The sequence below is a fragment of the Podarcis liolepis genome, assembly GCF_965112155.1.
Source record: "Podarcis liolepis genome assembly, chromosome: 3".
Lineage (NCBI taxonomy): Eukaryota > Metazoa > Chordata > Lepidosauria > Squamata > Lacertidae > Podarcis > Podarcis liolepis.
Window position 1 is genome coordinate 20,560,347 of NC_139557.1, and position 24,293 is coordinate 20,584,639.

The 24,293-nt window shown below is 47.6% G+C and overlaps 1 protein-coding gene across 2 annotated transcripts; it reads right to left on the reverse strand.

Moving 5' to 3' along the window:
• OSR1 (odd-skipped related transcription factor 1) lies at window positions 1-22,952 on the reverse strand. 2 transcript variants are annotated; one of them, XM_083495725.1, is made up of 3 exons: window positions 21,552-22,952; window positions 5,575-6,255; window positions 1-1,127 (listed from the first exon to the last, which is right to left on the reverse strand). In XM_083495725.1, the coding sequence occupies exons 2-3, from the start codon at window positions 6,219-6,221 to the stop codon at window positions 992-994; spliced, it is 783 nt and encodes a 260-aa protein (XP_083351851.1). In that variant the 5' UTR covers window positions 6,222-6,255; window positions 21,552-22,952; the 3' UTR covers window positions 1-991. The 2 variants fall into 2 exon arrangements, with proteins under 2 accessions (XP_083351851.1, XP_083351850.1); XM_083495724.1 differs by lacking the exon at window positions 21,552-22,952 and adding an exon at window positions 20,741-20,853.
• Window positions 22,953-24,293: the final 1,341 nt, after the last annotated feature.

A 24,293-nucleotide genomic window follows, 5' to 3' on the forward strand; every position in this document is an offset into this window, starting at 1 on the left:
TCCAGTGATAAATGTTCATTATCAAGAATCAGCATAAAGTGCCAAATAGCAATAACTTTAACCAAAAACATATTGGAATGTCTCATTATTATTATTTACACTGCTAAGGAGGGTGGGAAAGACAACTGGGGATAAAACTCTCAGGCTGAGATTTGTCAAATACCCCCCACCCCACCCCATCAATTCCATTCACTCCCCATCCAGACACATGCTAACTTGAAAGTACTACTAAGACCATACTGGGCACAGCAGTCACTTTGATTTATTGTTGTCAACTTTTGCCCACTTTCGGTGTTTTTGTGTTTGGCTTTGTTTAAATAAATCCACCAGCTACAAACCACTCCCAAGGCACTAGACCACAAACAAACAAACAAACAGAGACCCCAGGATGTTTGCCACAGTGCGCAGGAAGGAGACCCACTGATGGGAAGACTTGGGTGTTAAAAATCTGTAGAGGACAGCAAGATCCATTACATGGGAGGGTCATTCGCTTCCTTTCAAGCACAGAGTTTATCAGCGATCTTCCTTCTCATCTCAGCAGTGCCTAAAACATGAAGCCGATTTCTCTTTAACCATCTTCTGGATTTTCTCTCTGGAAGTATGATGAATGCTAAGCCTTTTAAACAGTCACACACAAGCATACAGAAAGGATAGAAATTTTAAAAATTAAAGAAAAGCAAAAACTTCAGGAAGCTACTTTGGGTGTTGTTTGCCTCATAACACAATGAAAATCCCTCTCTCCAATACTTGAGCACCACCTTTTGACGTAACGTTTAGCAGAGTCATGCAAGGTTTACACTCCTCTGTGTAACTCGGAAGCAGCCAGGTTTTTGGGAAGGCTGGCTGAGTTTGTGTGCAGAGAGGGTTTGAGTTTTTCTTTTCTTAACAAATTTAAAATTAATAGTGTTCAGTGCTCCACAATGTCTCTGTCAAGAATTTGGTCTAAATTTTGGAATGCCAGGGGTGAAGTTCATGGGGGCTAGAAGAAGCTTTAGCATTTCATTTTCGAAGGTTTAAGTTCCTTTACTTGTGTGTGAAGTGTCTTGTGAACAGCTAGAGTCCTGGATTGGCAAAATCCTTTCCCACATTCTTGGCACTTAAAGGGCTTTTCTTTGGAGTGGATATATCTGGGGAGAGAAAATAAGAGAGAAAGAGAGAGAGAGAGATTTTAGATTTGATCAGATGGCCAGCATACATTTCTGTCTTAACTTGCTACAATGTACAGGTGGAAGGTCAAAGTTTTGGTGAAAGTTCTCAAAGGAGAACAATGATACGCTGAAGAAAAATCTAATAGCAGGACATATGGACCTAGAAACTCCACTCTGAGCCTCCTGTGTGCTTCTGTATATCGTGGAGAATTCAGTATATCATGGAGAATTCAATACATGGAAGTTTTTTCATTCACATCAATATATAGTTGTTCTCCAGGTTCAAAGAGAGATGTTTTTGGAGGCATCTTCTCCATTGAACTGAATGGGATCAAACACAACCAGATTTCCCTTGCCTATAGGAGATAATTGGACTGAAATGCTCAGCTGCAATTTAGCACACAGTAAATGCACACAGCTTCCAATGATTTCAATAGACTTGGGATGTACACCCTATATTTAACTGAAGTAAGTCCTGTTGTGTTCAGTGGGGCTTACCTTCAGGGAAATGTATGTCTGGTTAAACCCTAAAAAAGCAATCTATAAGCAAAAAAAACAATCTATAACTATATTTTGGTTTGTGCCCTTTGAGTTGAAATCCCTGGTTTGTACATGGACTATCCAGTTAGCCTTGGATAAAGGGAGATGAACTATGGGAAATCTGTGTTCAGATCTCCAAATACTTTTCTTTTTATCCAAAAACAGAGCTCCGGATTTGATCAAAGCAGCAGTGATGAGAGAAAGGGATTGAAAACCACTATTAGCTCCGCAGCAGAAAACATACAGGCATCTGCCCCTGGTGTAAGATGAGAACCATCGTAAACTTACAGTTCACCTTAACTAAATGCATTGTTATAGAGCTTCTGTGGCAGGGCAGTCTATAAATTAAATAAGTAGAGCTTCAGTCCTATGGGATCTATTACTGGGTGTTGCAGTTTCTTTCTTTTTTTAAGTTCTTCAGAAGTTCACTCATGCTTCCCTGCACAAAATAATTGTCAGCAATAAAACAGAGCAGGGAAACAATTGTTGGGAAAGTCCTGAAACACTGAAAGTAGAATGAATATGATGTTTAGGGGGATATGATCCTTTCAGAGGACAGAGGGACTGTCCCATTGAGGAGTTTGCCATGAATCTAGGTTGGTGCCTTGGCAGATATTTACATTGCTCATTTAAACTGGCTTGAAACCAGTTTAACTGACACAGCTTCTTCTAGAGAACTGTAGTTAGCATAATTTATCAGGGTGCTGATCAGAGGTGTTATTAGGGAAGGTCAAAAGCCTCCAGAGCCTGATCCTTTTGTCATGGGGTCCCTGATCTCTTGTTCCTTATTTTACACTTTACTTCCAGGGCTGTGGCAAACTGCAGTTCTGGTGAGACCCACTCTATTTGCCCAGAAACCTCAAAGTACACCTATGCATAGAAATTAGCATACACAAAGTCTTGCTGCCATCTGCCTTGAGACTTTTAAGTTGTCAGGGACACCTCTGCAGCTGAGACTTTCTCTGATGTCCCTACCGTGTCCGTAGTTCCTTGGCTGAGAGACACAGCAGTATGAAACCAGATTAAATAGGTAGCATAGACATGTTTTTATTATAAACAACTGGAAGTGTTGGAATCAGTACCAGGTGGGGACTGATTTTATTATAAATGAGATTTTTGCTTATTTTTCTCCACTACCTGCTTTGATTTGAGTGATGAGCATGCCAAACCTACATATAATATCTGAATAAATAAGACTATTTGCAGACTAAGGTTGCAGTCCTTGTAATCAAGAACTGAGTCTAGCTGGGCATTAGGCTGCTAAAACTTTTCGTGTCTTCAGTGGGTTTCATGCACATAATATTCATGAGTTGCCCTAAAAAATTCTCACTGTGCAAAAATAGAGGGAAAGAACGTTGCATATACATCACGGAGAGTTCTAAACAAATAAATGCCCTGATCCACAAAGGAGCTATCTAAGTGTATCTGTATTTAAGCATCTTCCTTCATTCCTTAATCCTAAATGGGACTAAACTCACAATCCTGTAAATCCCATTGAATTCAATGGAACGTGCTTCCACAAAAATGCGCTCAGGACTGGGCTAAAAAGGATTTCAGCTGAAATAGGTGGCTTCATTTGGGCTGTGGGTAGACTTGGAATCCAAGTGAACTTGTTATTCATGAAAAGTGTAAATGCACACTCATTTTGTCTCGTATAATTAGTAGATAGAAGGGTTTGGGGCCGTAAGAGAGTAGAAGAGCACATAATGAAGACTAAGGTTCAACCCTCAACATCTGCAGCTGTTAGAAGGATCTTAAGTTGGTGTGCTTGGAGAGACCTCCGTCTGAGGCAGTGGAGAGGGCTTCTGCCAACCAAAGTAGGCAATATACTGTGATAGGTAGACCATTGGTCTGACTCGGTACACACAAAGCCCTTCCTATGTTCATAAGGACCTTTGCCACTGCTATCAACTTCTGTTGGTTTTCCCTTGCATAAGCAGTTATCTGTACATCTATGTGTAGGAAGGCCATTGTCCCTTCTTAAGATTGCCATCTCATGTGGGGAAGAGTAGAGCAGTGCTTGTGGACCCTCCATGCATTGGAGAAGGTCTGAAGCTATATGCATGTTGGCTCCTTACATGGTTTAGAACCCTGATTGCATGGCAAGTCATGTGATGGTCACTAGAGGAAATGGCCAAATAAGACTTAAGTCAAGGGCATCAGATATCAGGACCTAGGACCTATCAAGCCCATTAGCATCTCCATTGGTCTCCCTACCACACTCTACAGCAGGGATACCCAATGTGGCACCCTCAATATCTCCTATCGTTCCTGGTCATTGGCAATGTTGGCTGGGCCTGATGGGAGCTGGAGTCCATGACATCAGGAGGGCACAATGTTGGCTAACCCTGCTCCACATCATTCAATCAGGTATTCAGGTGCAAAAGATCCACATGTATCGGTGAGGTAGGCTTATCTGCATGATGCACTGGTGAATCAGCTCTAGCTTGTCATTTAACAGCCCAATCCGATTCACGTCTGCCCAGAGGTAAATTCCATTGAGTTTAGATGAGGCTTACTCCCAGATTCATAGGACTGCTCACACTTGGGAAGGGAAACAATCATCAAGTATAATTTTGGCAGTGAATCCTCTCCTGATGCTTTCTTTTCCTCCTGCCCCTGACAGGGTTTCCCTCACCTGGGATCTGATCCAGGAAGTGAAATGTTAGCTGTGCAGGGTTTGGAGCCCCAGGAAGAGGAGTTTAAGGAATGAATGTTTGTTGACCACCATGATATTCTCCATGGGGATTGTGGATGCAACCCCTGGTCATCTGCTCAGAAAACAGCCTTCCAGCCAACATCAATGGTACAACCCTGACGCAGGTGAACTTTGGTGAAATAATGTTATGCAATTACGAAACCCCAAAAACTCAATAAATGCATTTTCTGCATAAGAAAGAGAATATGAGATCCTTCACACAGATCATTACTCGCTTGGGCATGACAGTAGGAAACAGGGTGTAATAGTAGAGCAGATGTTGATTGTGGTCCTCCAGGCCATGAACCCTTTTCCCAGGTCATACCTCTCACTTGCTTCATTTCATCTCCCAAGTGTTTTTTGCCTGGCTGGAATGTATCATTGAACTCTTGCTTGCCTGGACGGGAGGTAGAGAGAGGTGTGTGTATCTACACTTGTTCTGGCTAACTATTCCCTGCTGGCATGTGGCCCTGGATAGGTTGCCTCAAATGGAGTGTGGCCCTCAAGGTGAAAAATAGTTCCCAACCTTGCAGTAGAGGATGGAATACTTCACCTTACAGATCTGTTGCTTAGCTGAAATTTCAGCTAGAAAACGTTTTTGGATTTTCCAGCTCTGCCTGAAGGAGCGTCTCCACCGCCATCGTTCAGCCCAGAAACTGAGGTCCACCTCCAAGGGCCTTCTGGTGGTTCCCTCTCTGAGAGAAGTGAAGCTACAAGGAACCAGGCAGAGGGCCTTCTCAGCAGTGGCACCCGTGCTGTGGAATGTCCTCCCATCAAGGAGATAAAGAAATACACAACTTTTAGAAGGCATCTGAAGGCTTGGGAAGGTTTTTTTATGTTTGATGTTTTATTATGTTTTTGTATGTGTTGGAAGCTGCCCAGAGTGGCTAGATGGTCAGTGTATTATTATTATTATTATTACTACTACTACTATTATTATTATTACTATTATTACTATTATTATTAGCAGCAGCAGCATTAAAATCACAATGGAGAGTCACCATTAAGCATATCCAAGTGTTACCTGATGTGTAATGGGCATTTTTTACTGAAGTAGCACCATCACATTTGTCTGTGATAACAGTTATGCACGACATATAATTGGGTATAGCTACTAGATGAGACACTGTAATTGTTGGCAGTTAAGATGGGCTTCAGGAGACAGATCCATTAAACGCTCAGGCCTACCTGTGATCCCTCAGGTGATCTTGTCTTCTGAAGGCCTTGTGGCAAATGTCACATGTGTACGGCCTTTCGTCCGTGTGGGTTCTTTCGTGGATCAAAAGGTTGTACGACTTGGTGAAGTGCCTGCCGCAGAATTTGCACACAAATTCCTTCTTGGTTTTGGAAGGTAACCTCCCCCGCGTGGGTTTCTTCTCCGGTGAAAGCTTGGTCACCTCGAGCAAGGAGCCCAGGCCTGGAGGGGAGCCTTGGCTATCGATCTGTCCCAGTTTTGAGTGGTCCTCCTGAGTGGCTGCCACAGCGAGATTGGCAAAGTCAAATCGGGGCTTGGCTTTGAGCGGCATGTTGGCAGCTTCGTGTTTGGGATGGATGACATGCGGGAAGAGAGGGAAGGCGGGCAGCTGGAACCTGGCGTCCACCAGGCTGGCCATGCCGGGCACTTTGGCGAAGGACGAACGAGGCAAATGCATGGCCGGGTAGCCCAGGGTCCACTGGTGAAGATGAACGGCGTGGAGGGCGCTGAAGCCATAGAGGTTGGGCAGATGTTCCGAAGGCACGGCAGGCAGGCCATTGAAAGCTTGCAGGAAGGAATAGTTGGTGAGCTGGAGGGAAGGGTGGATGGGCACTGGAGCTGGCAAAGTCTTGCTACCCATGATAGCACAGAAGCCTGGCAGCAAAGGCAAGTGCCTGTAAGAGAGAAAGAAGGGAGTGGGGAAACACACAGAGAAACGTGTCTGATTACTGGATGGAACAAATAAAGCTGTGAATCCGAAAGACCCTTGTTCAAATTTCACCTCTACCATGAAATCACCAGAGGGGGTCATAGACAAGCCTCTCTCTCAGACTCAGCCACCCACCCCCATCTGCAATGACATGGGGTAATAGTAAGGATTCCAAGGATACCAGTGGGATAGCCCATAGTTGGTAGAGCATGAGACTCTAAATCTCAGGGTCGTGTGGGTTCGAGCCCCACGTTGGGCAAAAGATTTCTGAATTGCAAGGGGTTCGACAAGATGCAGGGGTGCCAACTTGAATAAAATATTGGGGGCCCCAGGTAAGCCCCCTTCTGCATAATTGATCATGTGCCTGGATAGCTCAGTGGGTTAGAGAGAGGCACTGACAAAGCCAAGGTTGCAGGTTCGTTCCCCGTATGGGGCAGATGCATATTCCTGCATTTCAGATGATCCTCAGGGTCCCTTCCAACTCTACAGTTCTATTATTCTATGACATGGCACCCTCACCACATTTGAATGGCAATGCCCATCAACTTTGGGAGGGCAGCCCCCCTCAGATATTTTATTGGGAGGGCGGAAGGGACCTTGGCCCCCTAGGAGTTGGTTCCTATGACAAGAAGACTCTCATGATCCCAACTTTGCAATTCTATGAATGCATGTGAAGTGCTCTGAACACTTGTAAGTGCTATACAAGCATTATGTACAGTGGTACCTTGGGTTACAGGTGGTTCAGCTTACAGACTCTGCTAACCCAGAAATAGTACCTCGGGTTAAGAACAGGTTGAATACAGAAATTGCACGCCAGCGGCACGGCGGCAGCGGGAGGCCCCATTAGCTAAAGTGGTACCTCAGGTTAAGAACAGTTTCAGGTTAAGAACGGACCTCCGGAACGAATTAAGTTCTTAACCAGAGATACCACTGTATTCTTATTTGTCTTTTAAATGATTTATTTAAAGTATAAAATGCATGCAAGAATGTTTCCTGTCCCAAGTAGAAAGTAAGGATGGGCAGAAACTAAGAGAGGTGGGGGAGAAGTCCTCAATACTGAACAAGATGAGATCTTTTGTAGAAACCACTGGCACTCTCAGCTGTGGCTCCAATTCACAAGAAGCTGCTGTTTGCATACTAAATGTATCATGATGGGCGTCAGACCCTGTGCTACCCATTGCGAAGAAGAGAAAGACAGAAGATTTGGGAAGCAAAGAACTGGTGTCCCCAAATGTTTTTGCCACAGTAATAATTGGCAGGAGTTTCTAGCTTGCATATAGGAAGAAACACCCCTTCTGGAAGTTGGTATGGATAGCTGTGCCCCTGATTTCTTGATGGTAGAACTTCTGCTACTCTTTAGCCACCAAAATTAGCTTCCTCTTGCCTAATTTAACAAGAGCAGAGTCTTATACTGAATGTAACTAAGAGACTCTATGATTTGAGGGGGGGAGAGACATTGCATGTTCTTTTGTAATTCAGTAAAATCTTTAATAAAAAATATTTCCCCCAAAAAACACAAGAGCCACTCAGCTTCTCAAGGGACACCATCGATACAGAGGCAACATCACAAAAAGGCCTTGTTTCTTGGTCATACCAGGGGTTGATGGAACTGCTTTTTATTTATTGTGTCATCCCCTAAACGGCGCACAGCAACACGCAGGTTGTGTTCCCCTTGGCCCTAGGACCTTTGGACGCAACCCAGTTCTAACAGATGCGCTGCAAACGCGCCAGCGCCCCTTGGCCCCACCCAAGAAGGTGAGAGTCCAGTTTGGTTTTGGAGACCAGGCAGCGCGAGGTCCGTGTCGCTGCTGGCAAGAAGACCTGGAAGGCCTGGACCTTCATTCAGGCAGGAAATTCCCCGCTTTGCTCGCGGCTTCTCAGCCCTCTCCTCTGCTCCCCGCTCCGCTTCAACTCTGACCTCCAATTTGCTTCGGAAAGCAGAGTACAAGGATTTAACATAGCTGACTTCAAAGCTCTGCGTCGGGGGCCCCTCCTTCCCTCGCCTCGTCCATTGCTACAAAACGATTCAAAAATCCCGCACACCCCATTAGGGGTGCCAGTTTGAATAAAAGGGGGGACAAGCCCCACCCCGCATAATCGATTACATAGGAGCCAACTGCTAGGGGCCGAGGCATAGCTGTCAACTTTTCCTTTTCTTGCGAGGAAACCTACTCGGAATAAGGGAATCTCCCTTTTAAAAAAGGGAAACGTTGACAGCTATGGGCCGAGGGGGCTCTGGACCCCCCAATAAAATATTTGAGGGGGCTGGGCCATAGCCAGGATTTATTTTAGGGGCAGGCATTGTGTTGGGGGGGGCGGAACCGAGTTATCTGCGATGCAGTTGGTCAGTTAGTTAAGTTTTTTATTTATTTGCTTAATTTAGGGGGCAGCTGCCCCCCCGACCACGCCCATGGACGGCCCTCCCCAAAGTTGATGGTCATTGCCATTTAAATAGTTGCGTCATGCGATTGATTATCGGGGCGGGGTTTATCGGGACCCCCACGCAGTATTTTATTAAAGATTGCACATCACGCGGGACACACCATTTGATTGGCAATGCCCATCAACTTGGGGGGCGGACCCCTCAAATATTTTACTGGGGGAGCGAAGACCCTCTCGGCCCCTAGGAGTTGGCTCCTATGCACTCCATTCCTTAGGGGTGAACAGGAGCCGTCTAGGCAGGGGAAGGGACCACGCGCAACCCTAATGCGCGCCCAGGAGGACGTCATCGCTCCTTGTCGCTACTTCGATGGGCGCCTCCTTACCTCCTGTTAAGTGTCCGTGGGATGGCAGTTGATAGCAACAGTAAATTAAGAACTGTCGCCTTAGACCAGAGCGAGAGGAAATTTTGAGGCGTTTTCTAGGCTGTTGGACGGCCCTGGGGATCGACCCGTGTGCACAAAGCAAGGAGAACGACCCCGGGGCTAAGGTCATGGGCGTAGCCAGGATTTTCTTGAGGGGAGGGGTAGACTTTTGTTATGGGAGGGCAGAACTGAGGTCCCTTCGCCCCCCCCATAAAATATGTGAGGGGGCCGCCCCCCAAAGTTGATGGGCATTGCTTTTCAGATGGTGTGCGTACACCACATCTTGCGATCAATTGTTCGGTCATGAGTTACCTGTCCCTCCCCCCAATTTTTTTTTACTCAAGTTGGCACCCCTGATTTCGGATCAGCTATAAAAGCTAGAGAGTGTTTCTGTCAATTCTGGGGGAAGCAGGAGTTTTAAGCCAAGGCTGTACTTTTCAGTCTCATTTCTCCAGCGGAAGGAGATGGGGGATGGAGGAGAATGACTGTCCTAAAATACGAAATAAAACCTGCAAACGATCGAACTTTTTATGCACGTTGTTGAAATCCAGGGCCCAATGGTCACGGAGGTGATTGACACACACACCTGCGGGCTGTCATTCAATAAGCGCGCTCGGCCCTCTGATTGACGCTCGCAGCGTGTTTTAGCATAGGGGCAAAAGACTTGGGTAGATTCGGGGACTGGGGTCAGAATTGCACTCGCAGGACAGAACGCTGCCCTTCGCTTTCAAAGCGAGAGGTTGATTTCGATTTCCATCAGTCAACTAGCGCCTCAGAAGCGTCCCCCGTGCGGCGGAATGGTTAGGTTTGCAAAGGTCTCTGACGGCCTCGGCAAGCTGTCCTTTAACCAGTTATGCCGGAGTACAGATGCTTAAAGATCTGGAGCCTGATCTAGAAAAAATCAACCCCTACCAAAGTCCTGCAGATTTCTGTGAGATTTAAAACACGTGCATTAAGGCTGCAGCCGAAAACGTATTTCGGCGATAATTGTGCGGGAGTGCCTATACTTTCCATGCTTGGGGAAATAAAACAGCCCCCAAAATATGTTATAATTGCATTTACATGGGCCTTGGTTCTTATTTACGATCGTTGCACATGTTCGGGTTTAGACCTAGCTACTTATTCTGAGCCCGCAGCAGATTAACGGCTGCTGCAAAGCTGCGGCCTTTAACTTCTGAGTAAACATGCTGAGGATCGCGCTGCGCGTACCCACGACGCAGCGCAAAGTTGCAACCAGAGAGAGCATTTGCCTCTGCTTAGCGCTCAACGAGTTCCTTTTATAGTTTGCATTTGACGTAACGGCGACGCGTAGCCTTGCCCTGTGACGTCACGCCCATGCTCTGCCACGGGTGCTTGGAAAGCTCTTCCCAAACAAAATAAAATAAATGTGGAGGGGGGGGGATTTTGAAGCCTCTCGATCGAAACTTATTGTTGCTAAGTTTGTTTTTTTGAATTTGCCCCCCCACACACACACACCCAAAGCGACAGCAAAACGAGCGCGCGCGCACCAAACTGCTGCAAAAAAGGAGCGGAGCGAAAGCGCAGGAATTGTTCGCGAGCAGCTGAGATGAGATGGATCAGACGCGAAGCCGAGAAGATTAAAGGGCGACGCGCTGTTTGTCTGGCGGTTCTGCTGTTCACGGATCTTCTCACTAAAGATGTGCCCCGAGTCCACCTTTCACACCACTTTACATAAATCAGCCTTAAGAAAAGGCGGGGGGGGGGGGAGAAGGGAAAAGGAAAGTCTACAGAAATTCCATCGCACTGACCCAGAATAAACGAGTGTGACATTTGGCCAAGATTTGCCTTTTCTAATTGGATAAATTTGGTATACCGGTCGATTAAAACACACACGCTGCAACCTCCCCCCCCCCCCAGTTAAATTTAACTGTTTAAGGACCAGGGTGCTGTGTTTTTTAAAAGGTCTCCCCCTCAAATTTTTTAAATAAAAAATTATTCGCTTGCACAGCCGCTTATTACCAAAAGATATTGATCAAACTCCTTATGTTTAGGCCACTTTTGAAATAGAGCCGGGCAGCTGACACGGGGATGGATCCTGTTCCTTTTCAGGCGAGACGATAATAGCAGATCCCATAAACACCGTTTGCAAGGAAGTACGTGTCCCGTGAAATCAATAGGACAACTTCTGAACAAGTGCGTTTAGCGTCAGAAATGGCATATTCTTCAAGGAACGAACATGTTGGACCCCTTCGCGTTCCTCCTCTTGAGCATGTGAATCCGTGCAGGGTCCAATGGAAAGATATTCACTGCGATTGGAAATCGTGCATCAGTATATTGGTTTACAGGCTTATTTTGAAGGCTTGGTGGTGGGCGATTTATGGAATGCAGTTTAATTCGGAAGGTGGAGAGAAATCTCTACTACGGCATATCCCCCGTGTGCTTTAAGTCTTGCCATGTCTAAATATTTACAATCCGATTCACAGCCCAGTAAAGTCCTTGTATTTTATTTAAACACGTGTATTCATCCTGATTCTTTTACTAAGAATTAAAGCTCCAATCCTAGGACTAGGCTCCACTAAAAACAATTGCCTTGCTTTCGTATGTGTGTGTGTTTAAGGTACGGATTTCCCAGCATATTATTATTATTATTATTATTATTATTATTATTAACTATCAACGTGCTTAAGCATGCACCCTTCAGTTTTCAGAACTGAATTATTTTTTTTAATCGTTTTAAATCCAAGGACTGTGGTTTAACCGGATGGATCTGTTACTCGTAAATCTAGCCCTGTAAGAGAATGTCGCGCTGGGGCAAGTGTGTGTGTGTGTGTGTGTTTGTTTGTGTGTGGAATAGAGAGAGAAAGAGTGGAGAGGGAGATAACTTTCAAAGTTTTAAGTCACACCAATCGAATAAGAAGCGGCCTTTCACCGGTTCTCCTGAAAGGAAGAGGGGAGAAAAGAAAAATCGTGGTTCATAATAGCATCCATTGTGCTAATGATTTTGGTCGCTAGAAGCAGTTTAGCTTAAAAACAAAGGGGAGCGGAGAGAGAGAAAGAGAGAGGATTCAGGCTGTTACAAGTTTGCTGGCTTTGGTCCAGATCTGTAAGTTACACTTTTCCTCTGTTACAACCGAGGAAAGAGACAGAGAAGGGGACGAGTAACTTGTGGGGGGGGGGGATAAGCGAGTGGCGGGACCCTTTTAGGACATCAAAGCCAACGATTCTCTGGAGGTCTGCAGTGACACTCACCCCCCCCCTTGCGCTCTACTTTCCTCCCCACCGCAGAGCCGGTTGATCCTTTTATTTCGGTGTCACCTCCACCTTTCAATTCTGCTTCATGTCAACAGATCTTTATCGGCTCCCCCCCCCCTTCTTCCCCTAAATGAGAAGAGTCTGGGAGTTCTCAACCACCTTTCCTCTGCCCTCGGTGGCAATAAACAGAGTCCCGTTTAAAATAATATTTCTTTCTTAAAAAAAAAAAATCAGGAGGCACGTCTCGCTGGGTAAATTGAAGCAGCTACTCGGGGACTAACAACTTTGGGGGTTGCTTGGTTGTTTTCAATCAAGCGGTATGTAGGTTTTGTGAAACAAATAAATGCGCAGTAGGCTAACCAAAGATAAAACCTTCCCTGCTACACACACACACGACTGAGACTGCAATCTCAAACACGCCTGGGAGCAGCAAGTAAGCCCTTTTGGACACAACGAAACTTGATGTATTACAGTATTTTAATATTTTTTTGGAAGCCGCCCAGAGTGGCTGGGGAGGCCCAGCCAGATGGGCGGGGTATAAATAATAAATTATTATTATTATTATTATTATTATTATTATTATTATTATTATTATTACTCCGGAGGAAGCGTGCGGAGTAAGCAGTCGCGCAATCCCATCTGCGGCGCTTTGCTTGGAGGTTAAGAATGGGCGCAGCCAGGATTTATCTTAGGCGGGCAGAACTTCAGTTAGTTAAGTATTTTTATTTATGGGGGGCAACTGCCCCTCCCCCCCCAGGCCCATGGGAGCAAGCCCCCCGGACTCAAGCGAAACTTTCTTCCTAGGTAACCTGCCGTATAGGCCCGTGCCCCAAATCAGCGAAAAGCCTTGCATGCGCCTCAGGCGACTCAACTGAGGTTAGGACATCATATTCTTTTCTGACTAGAGTCCCCTTCCAAGGGGGAAGACGGGCCCCATAGATTTCAACGCAGGCGAAAGTCTATGGTCAAACTTCCCTGGACCGGCAAACCCATTGGCTCCATCCTAAACACGTTTACAGTTTGATCCCAGCGCTGACTTACTCCGTGAAATCCTTCCGTCCTATCGCTTTCTGTGTGGGATCGCTTCCGACCAGTTTCTACGCTTCGGACTGAAGTGCTAGACGTGAGCTCCCCCCACCTACAAGCTTGCTAGATAAGCGTGCTTAGGATCGCAGTCCCGCAGCGCAATCCAACCTATGCATGCTCACTCAGAATCGATAGTCCCGTTTGCTCTCCGGTAAGTGGATCTAACATCACCATCCCAGACGTATCTGCTCAAAAGTAGAGAGGCCCCTTGAGTTCAATGAGGCTTTACTCCCAGGCATAGGCGTAGCCAGGATTTTTGTGGGGGGGGGGAGGATCCACGTGATTGGTTAGTTAGTTATTTCAATTGTTGTACTTGATTTGAGGGGGCAGCTGCCCCCCTGCCCCCCCCGCTACGTAGGGGTTATAGAATTGAAACCGAAGCCTGCCGTCCGAAGTGTTGCAATTCTACCAAATCTTATTCAGAGCACACCCTCTGAAATTAATGAAGACTCAGTTGACCCCCAGGGGTGCCAACGAATAAAACATTGGGGGGCCCAGGTAAGCCCCGCCCCGCATAATCGACCGCATGATGCAGTGCATATTTGAATGGCAGTGCCCATCAGCTTGGGGGGGGGGGAGATGTCCCTGGAATATTTTATTGGGGAGGCCAAAAACCCCTCGGCCCCTAGGAGTTTGCTCCTTTGTTGACCAGCGGCCCGAGTTTCTCCTTACAACCCAATTCCAGCTGCGACCCTAAGCAGGGTTACTTGGAAGTAAGTCCTTTGAATTAAATTTAGTTATTAAAACACACCCACCCCAATAGGTACTATATAACAGGTTGCAAACCAAGCCAGATCCACGCAGGCTTTGTCTCAAAGGACTTGCTTCCAAACGGATGTCACCACCGGGATGCGAAAGGAAGCCCACTGGAATCTACAGAGAGGGAGGGGTGCAAATCTTACCCTGTAAATTCGGGCTGTAAGTCCACCCGCATCTTGATCCTCCCAATAGCAACCAAATCCCTGCGCTTCCAAAGGAACTTTGCGCGCCAAGGCAAGAAAGGTTTGTCTACATTCGGAGTTTAGCCCGGATTTGGGCCGAGTGGAACCTGTTGCGCAACATCTGCGCTGCAACCCTGTGGAAACGCAGAGTTTCCTTTCTCGCCCCTCCCCAAGCCCCCTTCAGCCGTTGCTTTCTGTCGCCTCAAGCTTTTGAGGAACGGAGGAACACCCATGGTGTAACTTAACAAGGGGGTGCCTGTTTTAGGGGAGCTCTCTTTTGTAAATCAAGTCACTTTCCGGCTTTAAAATAAAAATAAAAATTGCGAGGGTGTTTGGGAGGGGGGAACTGAGAAGAACGCTGGTGCAGAAAGATGCCCCCTTTACTCCATAGGACATAACCCTCTTTCCCCTTCCAGAGCGCCGACGGATGCAAAGGCGCACTCGAACGACTGGAAACTGCTTCACAGAATCGTAGGGTCGGAGTAGATCCCTGAGGGTCATCTAGCCCTACCCCCTGCAATTCAGGACTATTTTGCCCAAGGTGGGGCTCGAACCCTCCACCCAAGATTAGGAGTCTCATGCTCTACCGACTGAGCGATCCCATTTATTTCATGAAAATGTAATTGCGATGCATTTGTCCATTGGCGTCACTTTGATCTGTAACTGCCTGTATTTGAGAGACGATACGCCATCTATCTTTCAGTGCCCTAGTCCTCACACGGTAGGCGAGAGATAGATACCTTCTCTCCTCCTGTGGGGCTGGGAGCTGAGCAAGCAGGCCTGGCCGCTCTGTTTCTTCACCCCTGCCACCCTTTTTTGCTGTAACTTTGTTGATTTGGGTTGCAATTTCCACGCTCCGCAGCTAGCAGAGGCCTGAGGCAGGTGGGAGCTAACTCTCACCCAAGCTGGCGAAGGCTGCCTTGGAGTCTCCATACGCTTTGCAGGTGATCAGACGTAACACCTGCCTGGAACGTTGCTTGCCTGGGACTTAATTTTAGGCTTCAGCAAACAGGAAAAAAAAAAATGGCAAATGTTCTTTAAAAAGAAGGGACAGGCATAGGCATTTTTAATGGCATTTCAGGGCCGGCTTCATGAGCAATTGAATTAGAATATAATAAATAATAATAATAATAAGGAGGAGGAGGAGTCCAAAGCGGTCTTCACCACCGACATACTGCTCTATCTGTGCCTTGCCAGGCCACGGTTCTTACTTAGTGCGCTACTCCCGTGCAACTCCGATCCTATGATGCATGCTGACTCCGAAGCTGGGTTCAGCCATAGCATTGCAGCCTTACCATCCTATCAAGAGGTGTTCAAAATCAGGCCGGAGGTTTGCATCTTAAAGGCTGCCCATCCTAACTCCACTTACCTGGGAGTAAGCCCCGCTGAATTCAAAAGGAGTTACTTCTTCGCTAGGATCTCAAGGCGCCAGTAAGATCCTTTATGAGTTAAGATAAGATAGACTGCAATAAGCAATGGAGTGTTACTCGCTGGAGGCAATAAGCTCGCTGACTTTCAAAGCAAACTGTCTCTTGAAACCAAGAGGTCTCCTCAAAGAAGGAAAGCCTAGCAGAAAGAGGGTTTCAAAGTGGCTGGGAGTTCAAGTGGCAGTAAGTTCCGCCGACATCCATGGAAAGCCTTTCCAAACTCACTCTATCCATATAGAATTGTAGAGCTGGAAGGGGTTGGGGAGTCATCTAGTCCAACCCCCTGCAGTGCAGGAATCTCAACACGCGGGGTCCTCCGCTCCAACTGTACTCTGCTCAACTGATTTACGCACTGAGATCAGTTCAGGCCTCGAAAAAGACTTCAGCCTTTGGGAACTGCCAATCCATATAAGCCTAAGGTACTATGTTTTGGAAATAGTAGTGGAAATCGCATTTTTCTAAGCTTCCTCTCTGGGGCGAGGAAGTCTCTCCCCAAGGGCGAAAACCTCGCGCTGCTATTCTTGTCTCAGGACTGCAGTGAAACTCTCCCCTTAATTTTATGGTCATCTTGTGGTTAGTTAGTTTTTTAAAGTTTAAGCCTGAATTATCCACGTGCCTGGCGTATCTATTTTTTTTCCCCAGCGGCGGGGGGCGGGGGGGGGGAGGATATTTGCAGATGAAATGCTCGACTCATAAATAACATGTTGGGCTCTTTTCGCCCCCCCCAATTAGTTCCACATGCAGAAATGGCCGAGGTAAATTAAGTTGCTGGCTGTTCGAATGATAAAATAAAAGCAGTCAAAACTCGCGCTCGCCTCTCCATTCGCAATGCCACAGGTGTCGCGAGCAAAGTCCACGGTCTGCTCAGCTATAGGATCTCAACGCGTTGGGAGTGGACAGAACTCCATGGAGGTGCTGCGTCTGGGTGCGCGCGCGGGGGGTTAATCTATTTATGCTCAGTTTTTTTGTTTTGACCGTTTTACAAAAAGCAAAAAATAAAAAGCTCCTCCTGCTCCAGATCCTCTAGGCCCTTGAAGCCGAGCCAAAGCTTCGATCCTATAACCACGTGCAATTCATCTTTATATCTCTGGGTAGCTATGTCTAGGATAGCAATGCCTTAAATAACGATTGCGGCCTTATTAAAAAACAAGCACAAACACTTGGGAGCACCCGCCATTCATCCAAAACACAAGACAATCTCTATTAAATAAGATTTTTGTTTTTCATTTTATAAAGGATTGGGGTCGTTTTATTACCTAACACGGTTGTTATGAGAAACCTTCGCATTTCCTCCTACCCGCTTGCGTCCAGTTTGTAAGATCCTCGGGGCAGGGGGTGCGTCGTGCGCCTTTCGATTATGTCACCTACGAAAAACGCTCACCGCGCTATTTTTTTAAAAAAAAAAACACAAAGTCGTTTCAGACGAACACGTGAAGGAGATCCCACGGATTTCCTTCCCCAAGCCAGGGTGCCTGGAACAGCAACCCGGCCAGAACTAGAAAATAAACCGTCTCCCCTTAAATCCTTGAAGCTGGAGGGACACCGCTCGTTCGTTCGTTCTCTCCCCCGCCTCCCCTTCCATTGCTGTGAGCAGCGCAGGAGGAAATCGAGCGTGGCCTCTACCTGTGTTGAGGAAACAAAACAGGAAAGGGGAATTGGCGTGGCCGGCGGGCGGGCGACTCTCCTGGCTCCAGCCGCGCGGAGCATTCCGCTTTCTGCAAAGGGTGCGACGGGATCCCCTCAAACGGAGTTATGTACGGCTCTAATTGAGCGTGAACGAGTTAATTGCGTCCCTTAATGAGCGCTGGAAGGACTCCAGCGGCCTCTGCGCCTTTGCCTGGCGGAGCCGAGCTAAACAGGCTTCGTTAATTTCTTGCTTTCCTTTTTTGTAAAAAATAATAATAATCACGTTTTATCGTGCAATCGGTGCTGACAAGCCCCGCGGACGCCCTCGCAGTTGTTTGCTCACACACCAGAAATCAACCCCTTCCCCTCTCCTTCCCCCCTCCTTGCACACCCCCCACACCTAAGCTTTGAATACTACAGATCTCCAGGATCAAGTGTTCACAACAGCCGTTTGAAATCGCTCCTACTGTCAAGCGGCGGCAGTTATGAGCTGCAAAACAATTCTGAGACAGTGGTCTCTCTCTCTCTCTCTCTCTCTCTCTCTCACACACACACACACACCCTCCCTCCTACACAGAGGAAATAATGGGGCGCTAAAATCTTAAAAGGTATCCTTGTGGTTAATGGAGAGAGAAAAGCAAAAGAGCAAACAAACTGCTTTTCATCTGATGTCCCCAAATTCTGGAAATCCAAACTAAATAAGCAGCTCGAGCCTAAGGCTTTGCAATCAAGGCGAATCTAGATTTATGGGACGTAGTTCTATACAGATGTCCTTAGAAATTGGAGGTGCCAGCGTCACTTGGTGAAAATGTAAGCCTGCGCGTTCAGGAGGCCTTCAAGATATTACTGACCGAAGCAGCATAACCAGACTGATGCCAAGGGACTTTTGAATCCACAAATTAAGCGGCGGTGTCCTTGGAGGCAAGAGGGGTCTTCTCACCTGACGCTAAAAAGTGCCTCTCTCCCTCTGTTTCGCCCGCTTGTGTGAATGGGGATGCAGGACAGAAAACGAGAGACCATTTTTTGAGGGGACAATTCTTGGTTTGGTGGCTTATTTTGCTTGGTTACTCTGTTCAGGGGATGGAGCTATATAGATAATAATTATGACCGTCACTTTTACTCTGCGGGATCATTATCTATTTGAGCCACATCTGTCCCTCTCTTCGACATCCCATTATAGTGTTTGCGCGCAGTGCATAGCTTACAAGACAAATAAAAAAAAGCGCGAGTCAGTCCTAAATTACTGTGCCAGTAGTATTACCACACTGGGGAATCTGGTTTGGGGGAATGAAAAGGAAGACCAGGGATTAGAGGCTGCCATCCTAAACACAGCTGGATTTACTTCTGAGTAAACGTGGTTAGGATCGGGCTGCTGATGTCATGCATGGGAATTCTCTCTCTCCCCCCCCATCACCACCGCAACCCCTGACCTAAACCACATGACTTTGCAGCAACTTCCACTGGAGGAATATAACACACTGTGGATTGCTCATGTTTACTCAGAGAGAAGCCCCATCGATATTAAACGGGATTCACCCTGGAGTAAACGCGCATCGCAACCCCGATGGTCCGCTAAACTGTAATCCAAAATCCTACGAAATAAAAAGTATCCTGTTCTGGACGGCGCTTTTGCTAATTGCAATAAGGAACCGCATTCTAGGACAGCTAATGGAGACTAATAATAATAATAATAATAATAATAATAATAATAATAATAATAATAATAGCTGATTGAGGAAAGGAATAATGGCTGGGGGCAGGGAAGCAGAAGGAATGCCAAAGTCTTTCAACAGTCTTCGCTTTCCTCGATCCAAAATATACATTGTTCCTGGATAATGCCTGAGGCTGAAGATGCTAACTTTCCCTCCCTCGATCACATTACTTGGAAGCTGAGCGCCACTGGAAGTGGATCCCGCTGACTCAAAATAATCATTTCAGGTCATCGAGATGGAAAGTAATCTATAACAGTTTTCGGGCATCTACTACTTCTGCTTCTCTCCCCCAGCCCCAAGCACATTATTTACACACTAATTCTGAAAAGAGACTGAATTATTCCCACAAAGGAAGCTACTTCCCCCTCCAAAACAAAACCAAAACCCCTGCACCTCTTTGAACATGCAGACAGACATAGACGGGCGCTTTCGGTGCCAACGTTGCGCAAAGAGAGATCTGTCTGTGGGTCGATTTAAATCAGCCCGTTCGCTCGAAGTACTTCTGTTTATTTAACCAGCTGATATTCACAACACAGAGTATTTCGGATTAGATCGGCTCTCCTAAATCTGGCAGTGAAAACGGATATAAAAAACACGTAAACCCGAAGAGCTGCTGAAAAACTCCTGCAGGCCTGGCGACCCCGGGTGAATAACACGGACAGCCAGCTCTTGCGTGGCAACGAGAGCAACACTCGAAGTTTCTATCCGTTTACGATTCGCTACTGGTTAAATAAACTGGAAAGGAAGAGAGCTGCATTCGAAATGAATGGAAGTCTCTTTCCCTTCAAGAGGGTTAGGATGAAAAGCCTTTAAAGCGGAAAGGTTACGAAGTTTTCAAGGCAGGTAAGGTGTAAGAGACAGGCCTACAGAGCAATACTAATGCAGAGACAGACCTGATCTGAGATGAATCAGAAGAGAACCCGATGAAACCGAAACTTCTTGCCTCGCTATACCCCGAACATTTACACACGCATTAGTCCAGTCGATTGCGAGATCCGCCATTGCATTTCAAAGTTCAGCCTTGCAAGCCCTTTCAAGGGAGCCTTGCTGGGAAGGAAACTCCGCTGAAATTGGCGGGGAGAGAGCGCGATTCTGAAATCGCAACTCCACGCGAACCTACTTTAAGGTGATCTCGTGGAGAATTTTCAAGTAAGGGTGCAACCCTGTGCACCTTCTCCGAAAGACTCAACACTTCCCAGTTAAATATGCCCAGACTACATACCTGCTGCAGAGACATAGCCCTAAATTCCAGCAATGCCAACGAGTTGTGGCTGTGGTTTATATAGCAAGCAAAGCGAAGGATATAGAAATTCTCCCTTTGTACTATCCTACGGCTCAGAAATCTCTGTGTACTCTCACACATATACACCAGTCCTAAATTCCTTTTGGAAGTATTCCCCCTTGACTTCGGCTGAACTCGTTTCCAAATTGCTATCTGCTTAGGACCCAACCGTTTCCCCCTCCACCTATGCGCAGGCAAGTAGGTACATTCCATATCACGCCCAAAGACGATGGTTTGTTGTTGTTGTTTTGCTATAGTCCTCAGTGGGCTATGAATAGCAGGCGCCAGCGAGTGAGCGCGCTAACACACACAAAATCGTACCCACCCACGCACAATTACGCTTGGTAGCAAAAACATACCGGTCTCTGGTGCGCGTGGAACTGCCAGGGTTTAGTAAAATCAGCAGCCCGACCCTTAAGCGCATTGGCACTGAGATTCTAGAAACAGATCTGGAAGGACGAATTCCCGACCTGCCTTCTGAGGAAACACGTTAAGGATCCGGGTCTTAAAAAAAAAAAAGTATGCCAGGCTCAGCAGACATAAGTTCCTCCTGGAACCAACGGGAGGAACTCCTGATAATATAGCGCGTTTAGGATGAGGACGAGGGCTCGGATCGCCTCGTGGCCCTTGTCTGAGCTCCTAACTCGGATAACAAGCCTAGGCGGGACTCGCTTGCACTTAATCCACATGTTTAGGATCGCATCCTGGTGACATCCGTCTCCCCGTGGGACTTTTATTGCCCAGTTCGCCCTAGAAGCGTGGATAGTTCAGGAACAAACTCCTGTCTCTGAACGCAACGAGGCTAACTTCCCGCCAGGTTTAGGATTGCAGCCTTGTGGGGTTAGAGAGGACCAATTCTGCCAAGGGGAAGAAGGGGCATAGGAACTGCAGGGTGGGCTGCTAACTGCTTGCCTTAGTCGGACCGCTTAACAGCTGGCGCCGAAGTAGGCAGACCGTGCTCTGCGTCTGCAAGAAGATCCGAGCATCTTGGTAGCTAAGAGTTTATCTGGGGGGCGGAACCAGACGGCCTAACTGAACTCCGGACGAGCTTCACAACAGGACCTGAATCTCGTGAAGCGACCGGAGAATGAGGGCACGGGACACCCAGCCAGAGAAGAGGGGTTTTTTTTTGGGGGGGGGTGGAAGTGCCAGGCAAATCTAAATATTTACCTAATCCCGATCTCCGCTCCACCGCCGGCAGATGGTTCAAGATCCTCCGTGGGCGAAACTGCACAGCTTCAAAGTTGGGCAAAGTGCTGCTGCCCGCGCCGGGCCGGGCCCTCGGCTCGCCTGCTCTCCCGCTGGCCCGCGGCAGATCCGGTGGAAGGGGCGGAGAGGCGGGCGAGGGAGCGGAGGAGCGCACCAGGTAGCGGAGAGCCTCTCCGCGCCGCGCTCTTTCTTTCGGCTGGCTTGGAAGGCTGCAGGCAAAAGCGCCTTGGAGCAAGGCGAACGCCGACTGAGCGGATCCCTTCCCTCGGCCGCCTCCTTATTTCAACCCCCTTTCTCCCGCCCCCCCTCGCCTTCCCCACCCCTGGGCATGCGCACTGGAATGGGGGGAAAGTTTCTAACTGGGAAACTCTTACTTCGGCCGCTCGGCTCCCGGATACCGAGCAACCAACGCGCTCCGCCTTCGCTCCAGTGGCATCCCTCGCTGCCCCCACACCACGCTCGCACCTCGAACAAGCCTTGGCACAGAGTCAAGAGGAGCCCCGGGGCAGCCGAGTCTGGGAGACAGCTAGGGCGCTAAGCTCTTAAGTGATCTCCCGGGAATGGAGAAAGTGGTTGCTCCCATCTCCCATCTTAGGCTCAGAGCTTTGACGGAGCTTTCTCCAACGGATCGCGGCTGCGCTCAAGCTTAGCAGGATCTACTGCTTGGTTGGTTGGTTGGATGTGTGTGTGGGAAAACACCAGAGATTCCGTGTTTCTGTATTCTCGATATGAACCGGGCTACTTTGGAGTAAACTGGATATGTGCGGTAGCTATCCAGTCTCCGCTTCAGAAATCGAATGATGCTTGTGAAGTAAGCTTTTTTTTTTAAAAAAAAAAACCTCCCACTTACAGATCTCCCGTGGAATCCGGTGGATCCACATCTCCTAGAGGGTCATCCATAGTAGCCCCGGATCCTAGCTGGCATTCAGGACCCACCCTTTCCTTTTCCTCGCAGATCCCATTCCAGGGGGCATTTTCACTTCCCATTCCACCCCATAATAATGACCCCCACCGTCATTCTGATCAGGAGTTGATCCTGGATCGCCGACCTGCATCTTTTGGTCTGCGTGGGCATGACAGATTCCTGCCTCTCTGGGTAGAATCAATAGATTTCAAGCCCGCTTCAGGAAACTGAGGATCCTGTGAATCAAACTACCCACCTCATATTCCTAAAACTGTGATTTGGGCTTCAATCCACGCTCGCCAAGGCTTCAGGAGATCCAGGCGAAGCCCGGCAGCCGGGCGTGGGGGGTGGGGAACGGTGAACCTCCTCCCAGCGCTCCCGGTTTTCGCCTCGATTTAGCTCGGCGTCTGCAGAGGGCAAAACGGCCTTTGCGAACAAGGTAGCGTCTCTCAACTAATAGGGAGGTGAAGACAGATCCGTCCCGATAAGACCAGCTGGGGTTTCAGCCCCGGCAGATCCTGCTTAGTGTCATCTAGTGCCTGCCACCGTTTGAGAACCGCTTCAAATTGCCCATTTTACAAGCGGGGGCGCTGGGCTGATTCCAAAGGCACCGACGGGGTCAGAGGAACAGAAGCGAGGCGCGAGGACTGGAAGAATTGCGCGGCTGCTCCTCCTTGCGCAGTGACAGGAGCGCACCTTAATCGGAGCGCTCAGAGCTGATGTCCCGGTCCACTTGCCCTGTTAACTTGGCAGTCAGTTCCGAAGGAGCAAATTGAGGCTTTCTTTTTTCCGAGCTGGGGCTCCCAGCTGCTCCTTCGAGGCAAGCGCCGTTTAATTCCGCGGCGCTTACCTCCAGAAAAAGAGGCACAGAATCGGGCTCATCGCTTCTGTTAAGCAAGAAGGCTAGCGGATCACTTTCGTAGGAAGTGGGTAAGAAAATCAAACAAGCGAACCTCGACGGGAACCAACAGCGACGGGAGGAGACACCAAAGCTCCCCGAGAGCAGCTAGTGATCGTCGGAACGCATCTGCGGTTCCCGTGACTTCGGCAAAACTAAAATCAAAGCAGCAGCACAAACGCTTCTTCTTCGCAACAAGCAACGCGGCCCGCTGTTAGTGGGTCTTTAAGAGTTCGACACGTTTGCGCAGATTTGGGTCACTATCCGGTTCGAAGCATCGCTATGATTTCGGCGAGGGAGCGCGAAAGCGCGCGCTTCAAAGTTCCCATATGCTGAATTGGATCGCGCGCTGCGCTCCCAGTGCAAAGCTTTTCCCCTCCCTATTTTCCCTCCCACTTAAAAATAAACATGCAATTTGAAAAACCTTTGAACTCTGCACCTGGTCAAAAAAAGTGAAATGGAATTAAACAATTATTTATTTAATTTTTTTAAAGGAAGCTTAACCACAAAGCAATGTGGCGTTCCTCTCACCTGCTGACCTCTGGGTGTTTCTTCCTTTGCTCTTCCAAACACACTAAATAATGAACGCGTTTTATTTCAACCAAATAAACCTGTACAACAAAAGACACCTTAGATCCATGGGTGCTGTCTAATTCCTTCCTGCGTTTGATTTATAGCGTGGTCCCACAATCTAGTGAAAATAAAAGAACGCTGACATTATGTGTCATTAAGCTAATTTCTGGAGTGATTTACTCCCCGGGAAGTCTGAAATCCCGAGCAGTCACCCTGGCCCTCTAAACAGTTTTACTTGGAAAGAAAGGTGTTATCTTCTTAGTAAGCGCGTTTAAAACTACTTGCAAGTCAATGCCACCGAAAGGTCTACTCAGAAGGAAGTCCTATT